Source organism: Felis catus, chromosome A1, assembly GCF_018350175.1.
Source record: "Felis catus isolate Fca126 chromosome A1, F.catus_Fca126_mat1.0, whole genome shotgun sequence".
NCBI lineage: Eukaryota > Metazoa > Chordata > Mammalia > Carnivora > Felidae > Felis > Felis catus.
In genome coordinates this window covers 80,710,905-80,731,560 of record NC_058368.1, presented here as the reverse complement: position 1 = coordinate 80,731,560, position 20,656 = coordinate 80,710,905, and the positions used below count along the sequence as shown (strand labels likewise).

The following is a 20,656-nucleotide window of genomic DNA, read 5'->3' as shown; positions in this document are numbered from 1 at the left end:
GAGATTCTCCAAGACTAGGGGCTCGGTGGGCTGTAACCCCCACGGTTAGCACCCACTAGTCGTGTTCTGTCACAGAAGAGGGGCTGTGAGGAAGCTGTAGCAGACCCCCTGGGGCCTCCCAGAAATGGGTGCCACGCCCCTCCTGGGCAGGTCCTGAGGCCCAGTGAGTTGGAGCGACAAGCCCACCCACCCTGTCTCCTGAGAAAGGGTGCGGTGGCCTCTCCAGCGAGGTGCTGTGAGCTGCCTGGACTCCAGCAGCGCTAACAAGTGGCACCACTGAGCGCTGGAAGCTTCCAGCGAATGTCTGCGCACTTCCCAGGTTGTCTCTGTCTGAAGGTAGAATGACAGCACTGACTTCAACGACACGGAACAAGAAGCATCTAAAATACCTTTATTGTCTCGTCATTGGTCCTGTTTCCATCACACACTTCACAGCGGTTCGCCAGCTGGACCATTTCACTTGGGTGTTTCTGCCAACCTTCACTCTGCCTCCGCCGTACACCTCAGTCCTCAGTTTCTTCATCTTCCATTATTGTCAGTGTTGCTGGATTTAAGATAAAGAAAGAGTGGATCTTTTGAATGGAATACTCAGCCACGTCATGAGGTCTGTGAACACGCCAATTATATGCCATGTAAACAACGATTTACTCAAAGGCCAGTTTGGTCAGTGGGTCTGTGCTGCCTGCTCTGTTACCCAAGGAGAGCGTGGCTTCTGGTGGCTTCGCTCTGCAGAAAGTGCCCTGAGAAGGTGACGCCCTGCCCTGCGGGAAAGACCACAGTCAGACACGGCTTGGTCAGGGGCAAGGATCTGGATCCTAAAAGACGTTTCAGGAGACCTCTTCTCCCCGCCCTTCTGCTTCCCAACTGCTCCAGTAAAACCAAGTCTCCATGACTGACGGGTTAAGGAGAGACCCAGAGAGGGCGTGTCCCTGCAGATGCCACCTAAGGCAGAACTGACCATTTGGGACGCTTCCTTCTCTAACCCGGCCAGGTGCTCGCCTGTGAAAAGCAACGATGGCCAGAGCCCCAGGAGAGACTTAATACATATACCAATGCCTGTGCTTCCTGCAGAGCACCCCCCTGGGACCAGCAGCAACAGACCATCAGGCCGTCACGGTAGCGGCCGGGTCCCCACACCACCGCCAGGACATGCCCGGCACAGACGAGCTCCCTCAGTTGCGCCCTGTGCGGGGACAGCCCTCCACCTCACCATCCTCTTCCTCCTCCTTGCTGTCCTTGCTCCTGTTCAACGGCTCCGCACTCCCAGGCTTGGACCCCACCTGCTCGCCGGAGAGTGTCAATTCCACTTGATCGCTGGACATGGGTGACGGAAGCAGTTCCGTGCGGACTTCCTTTTCTCTCCTACTCTCCTGAACAACTCTAACGGGGAGAGACTCTTTGTTACAATCAGGGAAATTAAAGATGGAAAACTGAATGGGCCACTCAGTCCTCCACCAAGACGTCCCCCTCAAACAGGGTGCAGGGTTCAGGATCACGCTTTGCCTTAATAGCTCCCAGGTTAGTTTCCTATACAGGCTGCAAACACACAATCGTGTGTGGCATTCAGACTCCGGAGGGTGAGAACAGGGACGGGGCAGTATGACTGTGCAGAAAGGCCACTCAGGATGTCACCGGGCACCAGAGGAGTTCCCACAGGAGGGGACTGGTTTTCCTTGCTGTGGGACAAAGTGACTTGACTAGTCTCACTGGCTTTTCTCCATGTCACAAGGGGGCTTGCGGTGGGGGTACCTTGGCCCCGAGTGGCAGCGAGGAATCCAGGCCTGCCTGGGGGCAGCTGCCAGTGGCCACGGCCTCGTGTCCTCCCCACCAAAAGGAGAGGGCAGATTCTCATCTACACCGTAACAGCAGACACCGGACAGGGTTCTCACGGGCAAACAGGGGCCGGCAGGGGGCTGACAGTGTGGGTGCTCCTTAAACGTTGGCATGGGCCGGGGATGGGGGCTGCTGTCAGGAGCTCAGGCCCTGAGAGGATCCCCCACCTGCTCCCTAGCGCCCTGCGTCCTGCACCTTTTGCGGGTGAGTTCAGACAGGGAGAGACAACTGACCTGTAAATGATAGTGATGACAAAGGCCCCAGCAATGATCACGATCAAGGCAGAAAACACCTGCACGTAGACTGGAAAACAGTTTGTTACAAGTCAGTCCTGCCTCCGAGGTGGGCAGTACCCCTGCCCCTGCCCAGGCGGCCTCTCCTCCAATCCTTCCCTGGTGACACTGCCACGGTCTCCACGCGGGCCATGAAGAGGACAGCTGAGGGCTGCCCATAAGACAGTGGTGCGGGCAGCTCCCTGGTCTCCTCCAGAAAAGCCCCTTTGCCGCCCATGATCTGGGCCTCCCTCCTCCAATTCCCAGGAACCGGTTTCTCCATCTTCAGGCGAGTTATCCCGAGGCTGCCGTACTAACAAGGGGCTCCACTGTCCCCACACTGCCCATGTCTTCCCTAGACGAGCCCACCGGAAGAGCCAAGGCCTCAAGGTGACTCTTGGAGGGGGCAGGCGGCCCCTGTGGCCATGGTCCCCAGTGCAGGAAAGCTCTGGGCCCCTTTTCACCCCTGTGGAAGCAGGCACAGGTGAGGCCCAGCCTTCTCTTGGGGACCCTCCACCGCAGGACCCTCTCCCACCCAGCTGGGATGGACTCGTGGGTCTCTGTGTCACAGAGCGGTCTCAGGCAGAGCGAGGCACTGTATCCGGGAGCCCTGGTGCCCATGAGCGTGCCCCGGCGGGAGCCCTCCACCCAACACGGTCTCCAACAGGCAGAGGGAAGGGTCCAGGGGACTGGAGGGCAGAGCTGAGCTGCCAGCAGGCAGCACACACACCGTTGTCACCACTGCCGCTTCTCTCACTACTTTCACTCTTAAGGGACAGAGACCAGCCTCCTTGCAAACCCCACCCTGAGTGACAAGATGTGCTTCAAGTTTCTTACCTCCTCCCATAAACTGTTTTCACCCATCCTTAACTGGCAGGAATACTGCTGGACGCTGTGTCCTTGGGAGCGGCCTTCGTGTCCTGAGGCAGCTAGAAAAAAGCACCACTAACCAGTGGCTTAACGCAATAGCGAAGTACAGTGTCTGGGTTATAGAGGTGGAAATCCAAAATGGAGGTATCCCTCGAAGACTCTGGGAGGTCCTGCCTGCTTCTTCCATCTCCTGGTGGGCCCGGCGCCCCCAGGTGTCCTTGTCCTTGTAGATGCGTCCCCCGCTCTCTGCCTCGTCATCTTGGGGCATCTTCCCCACGTGACCCTGTCTTCATGTGGTGCTCCCCTGTGTGCGCTGCGTCTAACTCAGGCTCCTCTTGGAAGGACACCAGTCATATTGGAATCAGGGCCTCTACTCCAGCATGACCTCATCTTCACTGATCACATCTGCAAAGACCCTGTTTCTACGTAAGGTCACATTCACAGGTACCGGAGGTTTGAACTTCGGCAGATCACTTAGGGGAACATGGTTCAACCCATGACAGATGGTTAAGCAGTAGCTGCAGAGAAAGCTGCTTCCCAGTCGTGGGAAGGTGACTCCAGTGGGAATTATATTCTCTGGACTGAGCCAGAGGGTCTCTGAGAACGGACGGGGCCTCCGGGATCCTTTCCGTGGGGGCTGAAGTCAGAAAACTGAAGGGGGCTGAAGCCAAATGCTTAATTTTCTCATATTGATATGAGCTCAGTAGGGGATGGTCAGGCATAGGAAGGGTGCTCCGTGGTCAAGCGTGCATCAGGCAGAGGACGGAGGGGGTGGGGGGCTGGCCTGTGTGGTCACCAGCACACCACAGCAGTGAACCAACTGGCGAGCTACTTGTTGGAGGCTCTGTTCTAATCAGCCGGGGCTTCTCTCAGGGATGCCTTTCCCAGGGCAATGTGTTCACCTGAGTTCACCTCTCCATCCCCAGGGCTAGAACAACCAGCCTCTAAGATGGCCTGCGGGAGGGCTTGCCTCCTGGTATTCACACGCAGGTCGGTACAGACACCTCCATGGGGCAGAGATAGCATTACCTCTGAACCAGGATGTAACTTCTAAGGCTAGGTCAGAGTGTCACTGTGGCTTCTACCCAGCTTTCTCAGGTCACTCGCTCTGGAAAGAGACAGTCATGTCATAAGGACAGGGAAGCAGACCTCAGGGCATGGGAAAGGGGTTCCTGTTAACCGTCAGAACCACGTGCCCACAAAGGGAGCCACTTTGGAGAAGACCTTTCAGTTCTGGTCGGGCCCTCGGATGGATGAGTGGCCAAGCCCCACACCATCCAACTAAGCTTCTAAGCCATCACTTTAGATCATTTAGACACAATTTAGGAATTGTGCCCCCCCCCCAAGTGATCTGTTGGTCCAAACCTCTGGTACCTATGAATGTGACCTTATTTAGCTAAATTTTGAGCAATTTGTTCTGCAACAATAACTAATACAAGGGTGTAGGCAAAGGGCTTGGCTCAGAGAAAGTATACTTTGAGTGATGCTGAATGAATTGAATGCAAGGACCCAAGTGAACGAGCAAACCAGGAGCTTTTAAGGGACAAGAAAGGAGCCCTCAAATTCTTGAATTCCAGGGAATATATGCTCCTCAGTGGATCCCTTACTTCATGGTGTAAATTTAGAATTTATGTGAGTGAAGCCATTGAAGAGACACACGCACATGGACCATGTGTGAGTATTCAAGTCTCAGTATAGCTTCCGCATCTTTACAGGTGCAAGTATTTTTGGTCCTTGGTGTCAAGTTCCTGGAGGCAGAGACTGCATCTCCGTGACTCTCTCTGCACAGGAGCTGGCCAGCACACAATCTGTTATAAACGATATGTATGGTGTATCATAAACAAGATATTGTGATTGGTCACAGAGAAATGGCAGCAACTGAAGAAAGTATAATTTTCTTTCAGAAATCTCTTGGTAAGTTCGCCCCCAGATGCAGTTTAAAGTTTTGAAATCATCTGCATGATTCCCGTGAAGAAACAGAAGTCAAACATTTGGAAAAAAGTGACGTGTTAAATAACGTGCCCTAAAGACTAAAGAATGACAGTAAGTCCTTCTCTTTGGATTCCCAATTTGTTCTCAAAGATCTGATGCTAATTTCCCAAGTTCATATTCTTAATAATACAGATTATGCCACAACACAATGTGCACTTCAAACCAGCCAATTTAAGAAGCTGGTGAAAGGTTTTCCTAACATAGAATTATGCGCACAAAGAACTCCCAATACCCTGTCACCGAATACTACAACTTACACAGCACAAAGGCTCGCTTGCCGTCTTGAATGAGAAAGATGTCAAGGAAATGAAAAATATCTTGAGGGCTCAGTGAGAACCCAGATGCAGGGCTCACTGCCCAGACTCTTCCCACAGACGGCCCAGCCTCTCGAGCCTGAAACAAGTTAGAAGTTAAGAAAAAGCCTCGCCCACGCAACTCCTGTGTGAACAGTGCAAGGATGGAGAGAGGATGAACACTTGTCCCCATGCAGAAACGATATCCCCACTTGTAGAACAGTGACGCCTCTTCCAGGACAAAAAATTCTTGAGACTTTGTGTTCTTTTCTGGGTTCCTTACAGACACTGGTAAATCAGGTGCTGTCAAGAACAAGGCTCATTCTTCCTTCCCCTCTCCTGTGGCCTTCTGTTAAGTTTCTCAGGATCCACATAAGAGAGAAAACGCAGGGTATCTGTCTTTCTCTGTATGACTTATTTCACTTAGCATCACGCTCTCCAGTTCCATCCACGTTGCTACAAAAGGCCGGATTTCATTCTTTCTCATTGCCACGTAGTATAAAAAAAGTTAGAGCGGGAGAGAGCCAAACCATAAGAGACTCTTAAAAACTGAGAATAAACTGAGGGTTGATGGGGGCCGGGGGGGGATGGGCACTGAGGAGGGCACCTGTTGGGATGAGCACTGGGTGTTGTATGGAAACCAATTTGACAATAAATTTCATATAAAAAAAATTTAAAAAATGGGAAATAAAAAAAAAGAATAAGGCTCATTCTTCATATGAGTTATGGGCATAAGTAATAATGTTAACATAAGCAACGTCTCAATTGCATACTAACAAGCACAAAATGGCCAACTCCTGCATAAAATGCTCCTGACAAGATGCTCAGGGGAGGGACAGATGGAAACAGAAGCGGCAGCAGCTTGAATCTGTGTGCCCTTGCCAGCTGCAATCTCCCCTGAAGGATCCATTTCACCACCTTCTGCTGTTGGGGCTGTCTCCCTGGGGCGGGAGTGAACCAGGGTGACCACCAAAGACCATGACCGCGTGCGTGACCTCATCAGGGAACCGAACAGCTTCTGCACCTTCATATGTGTAAGACTGAAAGAACACATTCAAATGCCCTTTGGATGGGAAGGTCTCCTGCTTTTAGAAGCCCCAAATGGTAAACATCTCTGAAAAACCTCAGGAAGACATCAGAGCCTTCCAGGAAAGAGAACTCCACAATGGAAATGGAAGTGAGCCGGACCCTACTCGTCTGTGGCCCCCAAGTAGTGAGATGTGTGCGGCAGGCCACTGAGGCCACAGAAAGACAGAAAGATGACAAATGCAAAAAGCACCAGATGACGGCCAGACCGCCACCAGGGCCGTGGACTCTGCTCAGAGCAAGCCGCCGGGCAGCAGGCCATCCCACGCTGGAAGACTGGGGCCCAGGCAGGGTTCTGCCTGAAGGTTGTGGGTTTATGATGAAAAGGCGGGAGGGCAAACCCCTTTAGAGACAAAGCGCCGTGACTCCCTGCCGCTCTCACCACCCGCTTGTGTATGACTGGACCGGAGGTTCACCGAAGTCCATAATTTCCAGTGTGACATCAGGAATTAAAAAAAAAAAAACATGGCAGAAAAGAACCCCCCTCCCCCACCAGATCCTTCCTCCATAAAAACCAGTGAGAACATTGGCACCATTTGTCAGAATCTACTTTTTCGGAACTCAGAAACTTAACCAATCAAAAGCTTGCAGAGGAACAGATGACGGTCACTAAGAACAGTGACCTGTGGACATTTTAACTTGCCCTATTCCCACTCCTGCTCACCTCTAATTCCATGCGAGTCTTGAACCAATAGCCCACAGTCATGGCGACCACTAGCAGCCTGGCATCCCTGGAGGGAGCAGAGCAGGGCTGAAGATCCTTCAAAGTCCCAGGCCCAGAGCACCGTCATTACTTTGTCCACCTGCCACTTCACTAGAAGATCCCAATTGCAAGGTTGTCTTTGTTTGACCTGACTTGGAGCTAATTTAGCGTGAACAGCTTTCTCTCAGGCATTTGTTGAAAACAGAGGCAACTGTGGAAAATCATGGCAGCTAAAGTGGCCGACAGCACTTGGGGGTAGACAATAGGTGGACCAGAAAGCTTAAAAGGAAAACTTGGGGAATTATCTGTCTGAAGGGGATTTGAAAAGCTGCGACATATTCCCTGGAATCTAGAAGGCAATGGGCATACTCAAGGCTGTGTGCGTACAGAGGAAATACCAGAGAAGGTCCTAGGCTCTCACTTCTGGCTGAACTCAAGGTTCTGTGTAAGCGTGGAGTAAAGATTAAGGCACAGTTGAAAATTGGCTGACGGCTGAAGGTATGTCCCCAACACACACATAGAGCCCCTAAGCGAAGACTGTGAGACATTGTTTCCAAGCATCTCGGCAGACTTCTGCCATTAGCTGACCAGCAGACTAACAAGCAGAGTCTTCAATGGCTGCAGACCACAAAGAATACAGACTTTACTGAATTCATTCAGAAAAGTCATTAAACAACGCCAATGACAACTTTGGAGAGGCAGGAGAACACAGTTTTCACAGGTGCCACATATTTCTAAATGTCTAGTTTTCAACAGAAAACATTAGATATGCAAAGAAACAAGTATGGCCACACACACACCCCATCAGTAGAAACTGTCCTTGAGGAAGACTAGATGTTGGAATCACCAAACAAAGACTTTAAATTAGCCCCTTTAAATACGGTCAAAAGAGGGGCGCCTGGGTGGCTCAGTCGGTTGAGGGTCTGACTTCAGCTCAGGTCATGATCTCACAGTTCGTGAGTTCGAGCCCCGCATCAGGCTCTGTGCTGACAGCTCGGAGCCTGGAGCCTGCTTCGGATTCTGTGTCTCCCTCTCTCTCTGCCCTACCCCACTCATGGTCTGTCTGTCTCTCTCTCTCTCAAAAATAAATAAACATAAAAAAATTTAAATATGGTCAAAAGACTGAAGGAAACCATTATCTGAAGAGCTAAAGTATGAGAACGGTATCTCACCAAGTAGAAAGTACCAATACAGACACAGAAATTATTTTTTTAGAAAAGAACAAAATAGAAATTCTGGAGTTGAGAATATGATACCAGAAATGAAAACATCACTAGAGGAGCTCAACAGATTGGGGTGGGCTAAAGAAAGAACCTGCAGACTTGAAGATAAATGAGTTGAGATTACCCAGTCCGAGTAACAGAAAATAGGATCAAGAAAAGCTCACAGAGCCTCAGAGACCTGTGGGGTGGACCAAATACACACAATGAGAGGCCCAGAGGGAGTAGACAGACAGGAGAATGTCTGAAGAAATGGCAAAATTTCCCACATTTGATGATGAGGATAAATTCAAAGACACACGGCAAACAGTCAAAAGAGAATCTTGGAAACAGCAGAAGAAACATGCTTTATATAAAGAAGCCTCAAGACTAAAAGCAGATTCCTTGTCAGAAACCATGGAGGTCAGAAGGCTTAAAGATGAAATACTCTACGTGTTGACAGAGAAGGACTGCCAGTTAGGAATTTTATACACTGCAACTCTATCCTTCAAAAATGAAGGACAGATTAATACATCCCCAGATACACAAAAACAGAGACTTCATCACTAGCAGACCTGTCTTACCAAAAATGCTAAAGGGAGTCCTTCCAGATGAAAGGATGGGATACTAGACAGTAACTCAAATCCACAGTTGTCATCAAGAGCACCACTAGATGCAGAAAAAGAATTTTATAAAATCCACCACCTTTCGTAATAAAAACCCTCCAAAGAGTAGGAAGAGAAGGGAACTTACTTGACCTGATAAATGGCCTCTAGTAAAACCCACGGCTACCAGCACATGTAAATGATGAGACGCTGAAAACTCTTTCAAGATCAGGGACCAGAGAAGGATGTCCATTCTCACTGATGAATGGAATCAGTGAGTTTCTAGCCAGGGCAATTAAGCAAGAAAGTGAAATGAAACCAACTGTATTAAAAGAAAGAAGTGAAATGATCTCTATTTGCAGATGATATACTCTTTTTTTTTTTTCAACATTTATTTATTTTTGGGACAGAGAGAGACAGAGCATGAACGGGGGAGGGGCAGAGAGAGAGGGAGACACAGAATTGGAAACAGGCTCCAGGCTCTGAGCCATCAGCCCAGAGCCTGACGCGGGGCTCGAACTCACGGACCGCGAAATCGTGACCTGGCTGAAGTTGGACGCTTAACCGACTGCGCCACCCAGGTGCCCCCTGCAGATGATATACTCTTATATCTAGAAGATCCTAAGTAACCAACTAAAAATGGGAAGTCATACAAGATCAACATACAAAAGTCAATTATATTTCTGTATTCTAGCAAACTTTCCATTTTCCTGTGTATATTCCTAGGGTTCTATATACAATCTGAAAACCAAACTAAAGAGATATATCCATTTACAACAACATCAGAGAGAATAAGATGCTTAGGAATAAATGTAACAAAAGAAACACAACTAGAAACTATAAAATACTGTTGAAAGAAAAGATCTAAATAAGTGGAAAGACATCCTTGTTCATGGACCAAAATTAACATTATTAAAATGGTAATACCCACCCCCAAGTTATCTATAGATTCAACACAAATATCCCCATCAAAATGTTAGAGGGCATTTTTTTCAGAAATTGACAAGCTGATCCTAAATTAATATGGAAATACAAAGAATCCACAGTAACCAAAACAACCTTTAAAAAGAACAAAGTTGGAAGACTCATGCTTTTCAATTTCAACATTTATTATAAAGCTACATTAATCAAAATGGTGTGATACCGGCTTAGTGGAATAAAACAATAGTCCAGAAATAAACCCTCACATTTACGGGCAATTGATTTTCAACAAGGATGCCAAAGCAATTCAACGGGGGAAAGAATGGTCTTTTCAACAAATGATGCTGGGACACCTGGATATCTGTATGCAAAAGAATGAAGTTGGATCCCTGCCTCACAACACGTAAAAAAAAAATTAAAACTCAAAATGGACCAGAAACATGGATGTATAAGCTAAAACTATAAACTTCTTAGAAAATACCAGAGATGTAAATCTTTGTGTCTTGGATTAGACACTAGTTTCTTAGCTAGGACACCAAAAGCACAAACAGCCAAAGAACAAACAAACCAACTAGGCATCGTCAAAACTAAGAAAGTTTGTGCTTCAAAGAGGCACTATCAAGAAGGTAAAACGACCAAACAGATTGGGAGGAAGTAGGTGCAAATCACGTATCTGTTAAGGGTCTACTATCCAGAATATACAAAGAGCTCTTACAACCCCACAATAAACAGACAATCAACCCAGTTAAAAATCGGGCAAGGAGTCTGAATGGACTTTTCTTCAGAGAAGATATACAAATGCCCATAATAATGCATATGCAAACACACTCACCATGGTACTCATCAGGGAAACACCAATGAAAACCCCAGTGACCTACAACTCCACATCTACCATGATGGCTATAATCAAAAAGAAAGACAACTAGTGCCGGTGAGGATGGGGAGAAACTGGAATCCTCACGTACTGCTCTTGAGACTATCAAACAGTGCAGCAATTGGGAAAGTAGTTTGGCAGTTCCTTAACAAATTTTTAAATATAGTTAACGTATGATCCAGCAATTCTGGTTCTAGGTAAACACACAAGGGAAGTGGAAACAGGTTCATGCAAAAACCTACACACAAATGTTCATAGTGGCATTATCCGTAATAGCTAAAAAGTGTAAGCCACCCAAATGTCCATTAAGTGATACAGGGGTAAACGAAATGTGACATGTCCATATACCGGAATGTTATTCAACCATACAAAAGCATAAAATGCTGACTGTAACACGGACGTGTTTTGAAAACATCGTGTGAAAGAAGCCAGATACACAAGGCACACACTGTAGGATTCCATTAATAGGAAATGTCTAGAAGAGGAAAACCCATAGAGGCCAATCGGTGGTTGCCGGGGTTGGAGGTGGGGTGGGGGGACGGGGAATGGGGATTGTCCAGTTGATGAGTACAGGGTTTCTTCTGGGGATAATAAAAATGCTCTGGACGGGATAGTGGGGATTCAACTCTGTGAATATACCAAAAGCCAACGAACTGTGTACTTTAAAAGGGTAAATTTTATAGGAATTTTGTCTCAGCAAAGATAACAACCAAAAAAGAGGTAACTTCCAGTTGTTTCTATCTACAGGTTCAGGGGAAGGTGTGGGATCCTAGAGATGCCTGGGTCTCCCAGAGGCAGAGATCAGTAGTGAGGGTCTGGACCCAAGTCTTCCCAAGTCAAGATCTGGAAGATACATTGTCATCAGGAAATCTTCCCAGCTATTGATGGTGTTTCTCATGGCCTCTGACTCGCCTCTTTCTGAGAAGCCAAACTTCCTCTTCTTTTGCCCCAAGTGCCAAATCTTCACCATAAAGCAAGACACAGGCTTCCCCTTGGCAAGCCAGGATCCCCCAATGGCTTTTGCTTCTTGAATCCTTTTGTCCAAAAGGTCACTTTCTTCTTGAAGGCGCTGGCTAGGCGGGATCCAGGTGGCCCCAGTGGGTCACTCTTTGGTAACAGTTACCGGTCACAATTGTTCCTGACTTGCTAGGCCTTCCCGTGTCCAGGAATGAGAGGAAAGTCCCCATGTCTGTCTCTAAGGGCTCAGCCTACCTGGGGCTCACAGGAGGAAACTAGAAGAAACCTTCCCAGTTGTGTGGCACGAGTGTGCCTTTATCCACTGGGGACGGGGGACAGAGCAGAGTGGCCTGGGACACGCTGTCCCACAGCACCGGACCTGCTGGGCGACCACGGCCCGCTGCCAGCTCCTCCTGCCTGCCGGCCCCTCCCCCTCTCCAACAGGGCCCTGAGCAGGCCGCCTCATTGCAGAGACTTGTTTGTCCGTTCCCAGACACTCCTAGAGCCAAGCATCCTCATTGCTGAAAGGGCCACAAACAGGCAAGAAGACACATCAGTCATCAAGTGGAATTTCTTGACGGGTTTGCAACTATTTAGAAAATTCTAGGGGCGGGGGTGCCTAGGTGGCTCAGTCGGTTGAGTGTCCAAGTGCTGATTTCAGCTCAGGTCATGATCTCACAGCTCGTGAGTTTGAGGCCCATGCCGGGCCCTGCACTGACAGCACGGAGCCTGCTTGGGATCCTTTCTCTCTCCCTCTCTCTCTGTCCCTCCCCTGCTCGTGCTTGTTCTCGCACTCTCTCAAAACGAATAGTAGAAACGAAGAAGAAGAAAATTCTCGAGGCACAGAAGACCAAAGCTGTGAGGTGTGAGTAAACACCCAGACTGCATCACTAGAGAGCCCTTCCCACAGGGGCCCCGCTAACACCCCCTCCACACCTGCCTCTCCCACCCGTGACTCCCCCGTTTCCTTCCACCGTGTGCCTCCCTCACCACCTCCAGGAAGCGGGCCCTACTCTGAGGGTGGCGGCCTCTCCCTGCCCCCACTGCCCCCTCATCCCTGGACCCCCTGCCGGCCTGGTCTCCCCAGGCACATCCCAGGCCCCAGGGGTCAGGATATGCACCTCAGTGGGAGTCTGGTTTTGTTCTGACGGTGACAAGCCTGAGGAGAAGCCCCATCGGGGCTCGTCCTTGGCCCTCGTGCCCCGGCTGCAGGGCTCCAGTGCCCATGCTCAGTGGGTCTGATCTTGTGCACAGCTGGTGACCAGCACGCCCGGAACCAGCTGCTTCTGCACCCCCAGTGTGCCCAGGGTCCCAGAAGTACCCTCCCTAGTATCAGGTGGATTCCATCTGGGAGTGAATTTCCTCTGGTGGCTCTTCCCTCGTTCACAGACCCTAAAACTGCTCTTCCCACCAAGGTGCCAAGCAGAGTGATGGGACCAGGGAACAACAGAGGCCCGTCCAGCAGGAGGCGCCCGGGAGGGAGGCGGGCTTCCCGGGTACTTACTGGGAACTGCTTTTTCATAGCACACGCCTTTGTAGAAGCAGCACCCGAGTTCCTTGCACCGGTCTCTGGTGATATTGTAGTCACATATGTTGTAGAGAGGAATGTCACACACTGCAAAGCACAGACGCACACAGCCATTAGCACCAAGAACACAGCCGCAGCGGAGTTCTAAATACTCGTGCCTGGGAGGGGGCACCTGTGGGCTTGCACTGTGGGGTTTTGTTATGCTTTTAATTATGCATCCGACGAATCTCACTTTGACACGAGGATCTAGAATGAGTTAGATTTCTGAACAAAACAATGTCAAGCTAACTGCACAGAATAATGCAGAGTCCCCTGCTGATTAAGGAGATAGAGCATCTCAGCAGAGTGCTCGCGCACATCGGCACTCTGCAAAGCAAACAGAAAACAAAGATCTGATACAGCCAGCGGATGTGGGGGGTTCAGGTTATAATGCGTAATTAATGCACATTTAAGCACACGTGAGTTAAAATTATCAACACAGGCTAAGGGGTAGTTCGGCATTTTCAAGTTGAATCAAAAGGACCAAGTGAAGTGACAGTTTTGACCAAAAAAAAAAAAAAAAAGAAAAAACTCAGAAGTGAACACACTGAACGTGCATGAGCAGATGGTGGGGACAGTGCTCAGCACAGCTCTGGCACCAACGGCTAACCCGTGTCCAGCTAGGAGGACGAGTGAGTCCCCTAACCAGCAGTCAGCAACATCTGCCCCAGACCCTGCTGGGGCTTCCGGTCCCGAGGGAAAGGGAGGAGGGGTCTCCGGCTGCCTTGGGGCTGGTAAGCCTTTCAGGTGCAGGGGCTCCAGGGAAACCCACCGTCCCTCCTGCTCTTTTCTGAGACGTGCGTTTGGAATGTCACTGCGGACACAGCAGCACAGCCCAGACGTGTGGCAGGACTGGCAACACGAGGCGAGGCAGGGTCGGAGATGAGGAAGTCTGGCTGTCACCCTCCTGCCCCACTGCCCCCCACTACAGCCAGGCTTGCGGGGCGGGTGGGGCCGGCCTCCCCCGCCGCCTGCGGTCACCCAGCCCTCAGCCACCTGCCCAGCTCCACCTCAGATGGGGCCTGGGCTGCAGAAGGCCTGCCAGGCGCTCAGGGTGGCCACATGGTGCCCGCTGGTGGCTCCCACAGGACAGTCAGGGTGGAGGCAAACACCGGCTCCAGAGAGTTCCAGGAGACCCAAGACCGCACAGCTGCCAGGCAGAGCCCAGATCTCCCCTTTCCCACTGTCTCCACAGGACCCATTTGGTGGGTGCCCTTCACGGAGCCTAGGGGACATTCTCCACATGGCTCCATGACAGTGGAAGTTTATCTTGGTAAACAGCACGGGGGGGGGGGGGGGGAAACAATGCGTTCAGGCGTAACTTTGTTCATGACTGTCTCTTCAATGTTACTCCCCAGGTGAGAAAACACAGGTATGTGAGTTCCCATCCTGACCACTCGAATGGGATCGTTTGCCACAGCAGCTGGCCCCCCAGCACACCCGTGTGGAAGCTCAGTGCCCCATTACACCTGAGACCTCTGTGCACACCCCCTCCTCCCCAGGACTGTTTTCTCTGCCTGCACCTCCCACAAGGTCCTGATGTGTTTCTGCAAAGGTGCCCAACACAAAGAGCTCATCCACATCTCCATCCCTGGCGTGACCCCTCCGCCCAGCCCACAACCCCCAAGAGACGGGGCAGGGGGCGGGTTAGTGAGGCTTTACTGAGGACATCCTGTAGCCCCGGACTGGCCAGCTAAAAGCATCAAAGGACAACCCACAATCATGTGACCATTGGGCACCAGAAGTGGTGCCTTCAGCTGCCCCACCACACGCTGCTCGCTGGGAATGGTACCTGACACCTGACCTAGGGATGGGGCGGAAGCCAGACGGTTGGCATCTCCTTGGGCAGGGCCTGGCTGCTGGGGCTGCACCCCGTGCTGCCCATGACATCCAGGGAACGCCAGGGCCCAGGTGAGAAAGGCAACAAGGAAGAGGGAGACGGCAGCCCTTGCGATGGCCAGGCCGCTGGGCACCTCCGGTTTTGGAGAAACAGAGACTGGGGCAAAATAAAACACAAGGGCAGGGGGCCCAACATCCCTGGGGGAAGTGCCCTGTGCCTCATGAGGACCAGGTGCCTTGGGTCACAGCCAGGAAGGCGGGTCTGGCTTGGTTCTCCAAGTGTCCTCACGGGTCTTTCCTCTGCCATGCTTACGTGTCCTCTCACACATGCCCTCGTGCAGACGCGTCCTTGCCCGTGGTAACACAAGGTGCCACCTGCCCACCTGCCTTCCCTCTCCGCCAGCCCAGCCCCCATACCTGCCCACCCCACCGGCCCATCTCCTACCTGCCCACTCCCTCCGCCTGTTCACCTCCCACACCTCAGAGTAACACTTAACAGCCACGTCGATGTCCACAGAAGACGACAGAGGCACTTGCGTTCACCCCCAAAACTGGTGGAAGGGCAGTTTATGGTCAAAACGCAGGTGGATCACTGTGACCCAGGAGAGCAGGCCCCTCTTTCAGACTAGTGAGGACAGGGACAATGACCTCCCGCCCCCCAATGGCCAACCCGCTCCAGCCACGCCCAGAGAAGGGGCACCTGGCCAGCCTCAGAACAGGGTGGGCACCAGGGCCCCTGGTCTCACCGCCCTGAATAGAGGCAAGATGGGCCACCCATGCTCCAGGCCCTGAGAGCGGACTGTCCTCCACACGGGCGCTTCCACCAGGAGACTCGGGGGGCACTCCAGGCCAGCCATCTCTGCCACTCACTCGGTGCCCCAGGTGCAGGCCACCTGCCTCCTCTGCACAGAGCCACGTTGATCAGAAACCACAGCCCCTCCTGTGAGCCCCCTTGGCCTGGTTTGGAGCCTGGGCCTGGACCCTGGGGCCTCGAGTGAGACCCACTGACCATCGTTTCCCGGCTGCCCTGTGTGATGCAGCCCCCCCGAGACCGGCCCCCAAGGGCATCCTGAGGGCTTGGCCCTCAGTGGATTCCTGTCAGGTGACAGGAGAAATGTGTCTCACGGAAGCTTGGCCAGCCCAGGACCCTCCCTCGTCAGGCCTGACTCCAAGCCAAATTAAAAAAAAGAAGAAAACCAAATTTCTTTTCCTTCCACTTTCCTATCTTCTGTTTGTCACCAAAGCAATGCACGTAGAAGGGTTACCTGAGAAGTCAGCACGAGCGTGCACAGCAGGAACGGCCCTTCCCTCTCCTCACGTGGTCCCCCAGGGTCTCAGGCTTCCAGGACACCTACCTTGGGGCTCCCAGTGACCGCAAGCCTTGTAGAAAGCCACATCTTAGCAGACTCCTTCAGCACCCAGTACCAGGGGTCCGACTGCAGACCCTGGGCACCAGGGAAGGGGGAGGAGGGCTTTACCACGGAGAAACGTGTTCCCCTCACGAAAAAGTCACTCTCACCATAACCACTTTGAGACAGAAGGTTAAGTCTGACACCTCACAGTGAACCGGGTTTGACCCTAGAGCCCCGGGAGTTAAATGCGTTTCTTGTGAATGCCTCAGGTCCAGGAGCTTCCTTCTGCACTGAGAATTTTGAGAGAGGAGGCTGCACAGCCTTTTCCTGCATTATTTTTGAAAGCACACGTTCCTTTGCCCCCTTCCCTGGCTCAAGCCGGTGACTAACCGCCATCACCTTGGGGTGGACCAGCCCCCACGGCGGTCTTGCCCTGTTACCTGCAAATTTCTTCAGGAGGTGAGAAGGGGATTTCTTTAATTCCGGCGCATATCTCATCGTAGCAGCTGATGGAGACGCGGGGTCGAGGGAACCTGGGGGAGACAACAGGGCAGCCCAGGTGGGACCTCGCCGGGGGGCTGGCGGCCGTGGTCGGTCTAGTGACAGGGGTGGGGCTGGGCAGAGCGGACCCCGGTCTCACCTGGCAACCACGTCCCCCACTGAGCCTGCTCAGCCTCCCGGTCCCACAGTTCCACTTCAAGTGGACAACTTTGGATCCAACAAACTTGCACCTCCTCCCTCCACCGCTCCCACCAGTGGGACCTAGCTCCAGTGGTGGGCCCGCCCTGCCCGCTGTGATGTCACACAGACCCCATGACATCACAGAGGGAGCAGGGTGGCGATGCTGGCAGCTGTAAGGTGGAGGGACTCTCACATGGTCGAGGAGTGCAAGGACCCCAAGTGCAAGGGGTGGGGCTTTGAACACCACCAAGACCCCCTTCTGCGTGACACCCAGGCCTGGCTTCTGAACCACGGGTTTGTATCCTGCCGGCACTCCTGGGTCCTCCTTCTTGGGGTGTCCACATTTGCTGAGATAAACCCTCCACCTCAGGGATGTGTAGCCCACGGAAGGAGACAGACCACATCAGATCAGACGTGTTACAGAGAAAAAGACAGCAGAGCGCAGTCAGGACTGATTTTCTGCTTACACAGGGTAAGCGGGTGGCCTCGGGCTTATATGGTGTCTGAAGAGTTTTGGGAGAAGTGAGGGAGAGTGTGCAAAAGCTTGAAGAAGCAGCAAGTGCAAAGTCCACAGGGTGAGGCACCCCTGGCCAATCTGAGAAACCAGGAGGCTGTGCACTTAGGGACCTAAAGACCCAAATGGACGAATCTAGCTGGGGCTGAGGTCCCATGGTGGGGTGGAAAGCCATCTGAGTGCCTTGGAGAAGGAACCTGCTGGGCCACAGGACCTCCATGAGGCCTGGGAGGTGGGAGCTCGGGAAGAGTGGGAGAGAAGGGGAGGCCTGTGCCCAGCCCAGAGAAGTGAGACCAGCAATGAGGCCCAGGTGACCGTCCTGTCCCTGTCCCACACCTGGAGTGAGGAGCAGGGACCCACTGGGGAGGGCTGGGTGCTAGCAGATGGCAGGTGGGAAGGAAGCCCTAGGACATGGCAGGAGGGTCATGGAGGCCACAGCCAGCCCTGTGAGGTTAGGGAGCCGTGCTGGCTGAGCCCGGGACAATGAACTGCCACCAGAAGGGAGGGGGTCAGGGAAGCATCGTGCTGGGACCTGTCCCATTGTGACCCCAAGAGCAGTGGCTAGGGAGTGTCAAGGCCCCAGCCTCAGGGAGACCTGGGAGAAGGCAAACCATGACCACCAGGCCGCCACAGAGCATGGGATGGACCTAGGAGCACGAAGGTGGCAGGGAGAAGGCCTCAGCAAGAAGACCAGCCCCCCAGCGAGAGCAGCCTGGAGAGCAGGGGGTCTGTGGTGAGCCCGTGGAGTCACACCAGTCGGGCGCAGGCTTTGGTCCCCCTCCTTGTAAGTTTCCTCATCTGTAACACGAGGGTCAGGACCCAGTGACCGACGCGTAGCTGAAGCCCAGTGAACAGTAGTGCCCACATCTGGGGTCCTGAGGTCAGGCAGGGCTTCTGGCAGCCCCACACGCTAGCCCATCACCCCCCACGTGTAATTCACGTACCGCACGCTTCACCCACTTGCAGTGGGCGTGTTCACAGTTTGCAACCATCACCACCCACGTGAGAATGGTTCCATCAGCTCAGGGAGGCTCTCTCTCCCCCCAGGCTCCACCTCCTGTCTGCAAGGTCTGCCTCTGAAGGTTGCCTACCGACAGAAGCACAGAGCACACGGTCGTGGGTGTGTGTCTTTCACTCACAGGGTTTCAAGCTTCATCCAGGGAGCGGTGCGCCTCAGCACTTGGTCCCCTGGCGGCTGAACAGTGTGGATGGAGCTCATTTGCTTAGCCGAGTGTCGGCTATGACATGTGCGGCTGTGGAAGGCACAGGCTGGGCAAAGGGAGCAGCCAGCGTGGCCTGCGTTGCCCGTTACCCCGAGTCCTGTTTCCCCGGGATAAGTAGCGACCGCCCTTAACGGATTTTATTCTAGCTAAGAGAAAGACACTTGCTGTTGTCAACTGTGAGGTCTTCCCGTGGGACAATGTGGGTGCTGTCCTGGGTTTTCTGACATAGGAAAAGTACCATGGGGGCCCATTACGACTTCCACAAGAACTTCAACTACTAGCCTTTTACAAACGCTCTAACGGGATTTGGTTAACCTACGACAGCAGCATCACTCCAGCCCCACCTCTGAAGGGGCCAGTGCCTCAGACAGATGCCACCAACCTGGGGGGGGGGGGGGCGTAAAGACTGGGCGGGGGAGGTGTGCAGCACTGTGGGAAGGGGGGAGTGGTCAGGACAGGATCCAAGTCAGCTCAGCTGGGTGGGCACGGGCACTCTGGGAATCCTCCTCAAGGGCAGGGGGAGCCAGGACCACTGAGGGAGCAGCAGCCCTGCCACATTGTGCATCACTTGTGGGCAAGTACAGGGAGTGGGGACAGAGCCCATCAGGGTCTCCTGAGAGGTCTATCCACCCAGGGGAAAGAGAAACAGGCTGGTGGCCAAAAAGGAGACTGCACAACTAAAGCAGCTCTGTAAAAGCATGTGTAAAACACAAACGATGCAATTTGCTGTGTTTACGAGGGAAGCAGGGCTTCCCTGGGGACTGAAGGGCCAGAAGGGAGGGTCCCCTGGCCTCTCCTCCCGACTGCTCTCCAGACACGATGATGGCAAGGCCAGGGGACCACGGTACAGGGAATGGCAAGTAGTCTCAGGGGGCCCTGACTGTTGACTCTCCCTCTTCCGTAAGCTTGACTGGCTCCATACGAGAAAGCCTCAGGCACAGCAATCAATGTGTGTCTCGTGACTGACAGCACCGAGCTGAGACCAGTTCTCCCCTGCTACTGGACACGAAGCAGACGCCAGACACCCACAGAACCACGCACGAGGCCACCAGCCTGCTGGCTACCCGACTCCCCCCTCCCCAGGCAATGCACTCCAAGACTTGGGGCCCTCAGAGCACCAACCAGTGCCCGGAGCACTGCCTCAGCAATTGTCCCCTCTGCCCGGAGCCGGGCCGGACGCCTCGCACCAGCACCCAGGAGCTGGAGAGAGAGGCAGCCTGCCCGACCCAGTCGGGGCCGGGCACCTTTGCTTTGCGGAATTGCAGGGGGAAAAGCAGAGCCAGAGAGGAGGTCCCGGGGGGACACTGAGGCCAGCTCCACTTGCTTTATGAGCCAGTGGCCAGCGGGTGTGCACTGCCACAACTGCCTTTCTGAGGAGTCCACGGGGAGTCCACGGCATGGGTGTGTGCACACCAGTAACGAGGGAAAGGCTGCAGACAGCATTCAGACCGAGACTCCTTTTTTCGAAAAACTAGAAGTGCAGTATCGTCAAGAACGTTACTTCTTAAAATGTTTTCTGGGACTCTGGCAAATTCCATCAAAATTAAAACACACATTTCTAGAAATAAATCGTACAGCAATACCTACCTGGTTGCACACAGGATACTCACCGGAGCCTCTGCAATACGAACTGCCCCCCGCCCCCCAGCACTGAAATAAACTGATGCTTTCCACCAGTGGGATATTTATGCGGCTGCCCCACACAGGCAGCCCACACTCCCCAAAATGGATACTGGGGATTCGTTACCCACAAAAGGCAGTCCCAGCAAAAGGCATAAAAGTGCCGTACTCTGAAAGTTTCGAGTTTTCTTTTTCCTACCTAGGTCTTTACTACACCTGCAAGTTTTTATGATGTGGTACCGGGAGCCACTATTT

At 52.6% G+C, this 20,656-nt stretch overlaps 1 protein-coding gene and 1 long non-coding RNA gene across 2 annotated transcripts; one reads left to right on the top strand and one right to left on the bottom strand.

Annotated features, from left to right (window-relative positions):
• Positions 1-374: 374 nt before the first annotated feature.
• TEX29 (testis expressed 29) lies at positions 375-17,190 on the bottom strand. Its single transcript, XM_023253282.2, has 6 exons — positions 17,004-17,190; positions 16,804-16,896; positions 13,110-13,220; positions 2,067-2,136; positions 1,211-1,380; positions 375-544 (listed from the first exon to the last, which is right to left on the bottom strand). The coding sequence occupies exons 2-6, from the start codon at positions 16,859-16,861 to the stop codon at positions 504-506; spliced, it is 450 nt and encodes a 149-aa protein (XP_023109050.1). The 5' UTR covers positions 16,862-16,896; positions 17,004-17,190; the 3' UTR covers positions 375-503.
• Positions 17,181-20,577, top strand: LOC102899894. The gene is made up of 4 exons (XR_890113.4): positions 17,181-17,338; positions 17,415-17,516; positions 18,606-18,678; positions 19,687-20,577. It is a non-coding gene; the product is annotated as an uncharacterized LOC102899894 (long non-coding RNA).
• Positions 20,578-20,656: the final 79 nt, after the last annotated feature.

Bases quoted from the DNA above. Each gene is read 5' to 3' on its own strand.
- TEX29 (XM_023253282.2), bottom strand. From the start codon at position 16,861: ATGAGATATGCGCCGGAATTAAAGAAATCCCCTTCTCACCTCCTGAAG. The intron at 2,137-13,109 runs GTAAGTACCCGG...ACTGTTTTCCAG, and splicing joins CTATGAAAAAGCAGTTCCCA to TCTACGTGCAGGTGTTTTCT. The intron at 545-1,210 runs GTGAGGTGGAGG...TCTTAAATCCAG, and splicing joins CAAGGAGGAGGAAGAGGATG to CAACACTGACAATAATGGAA.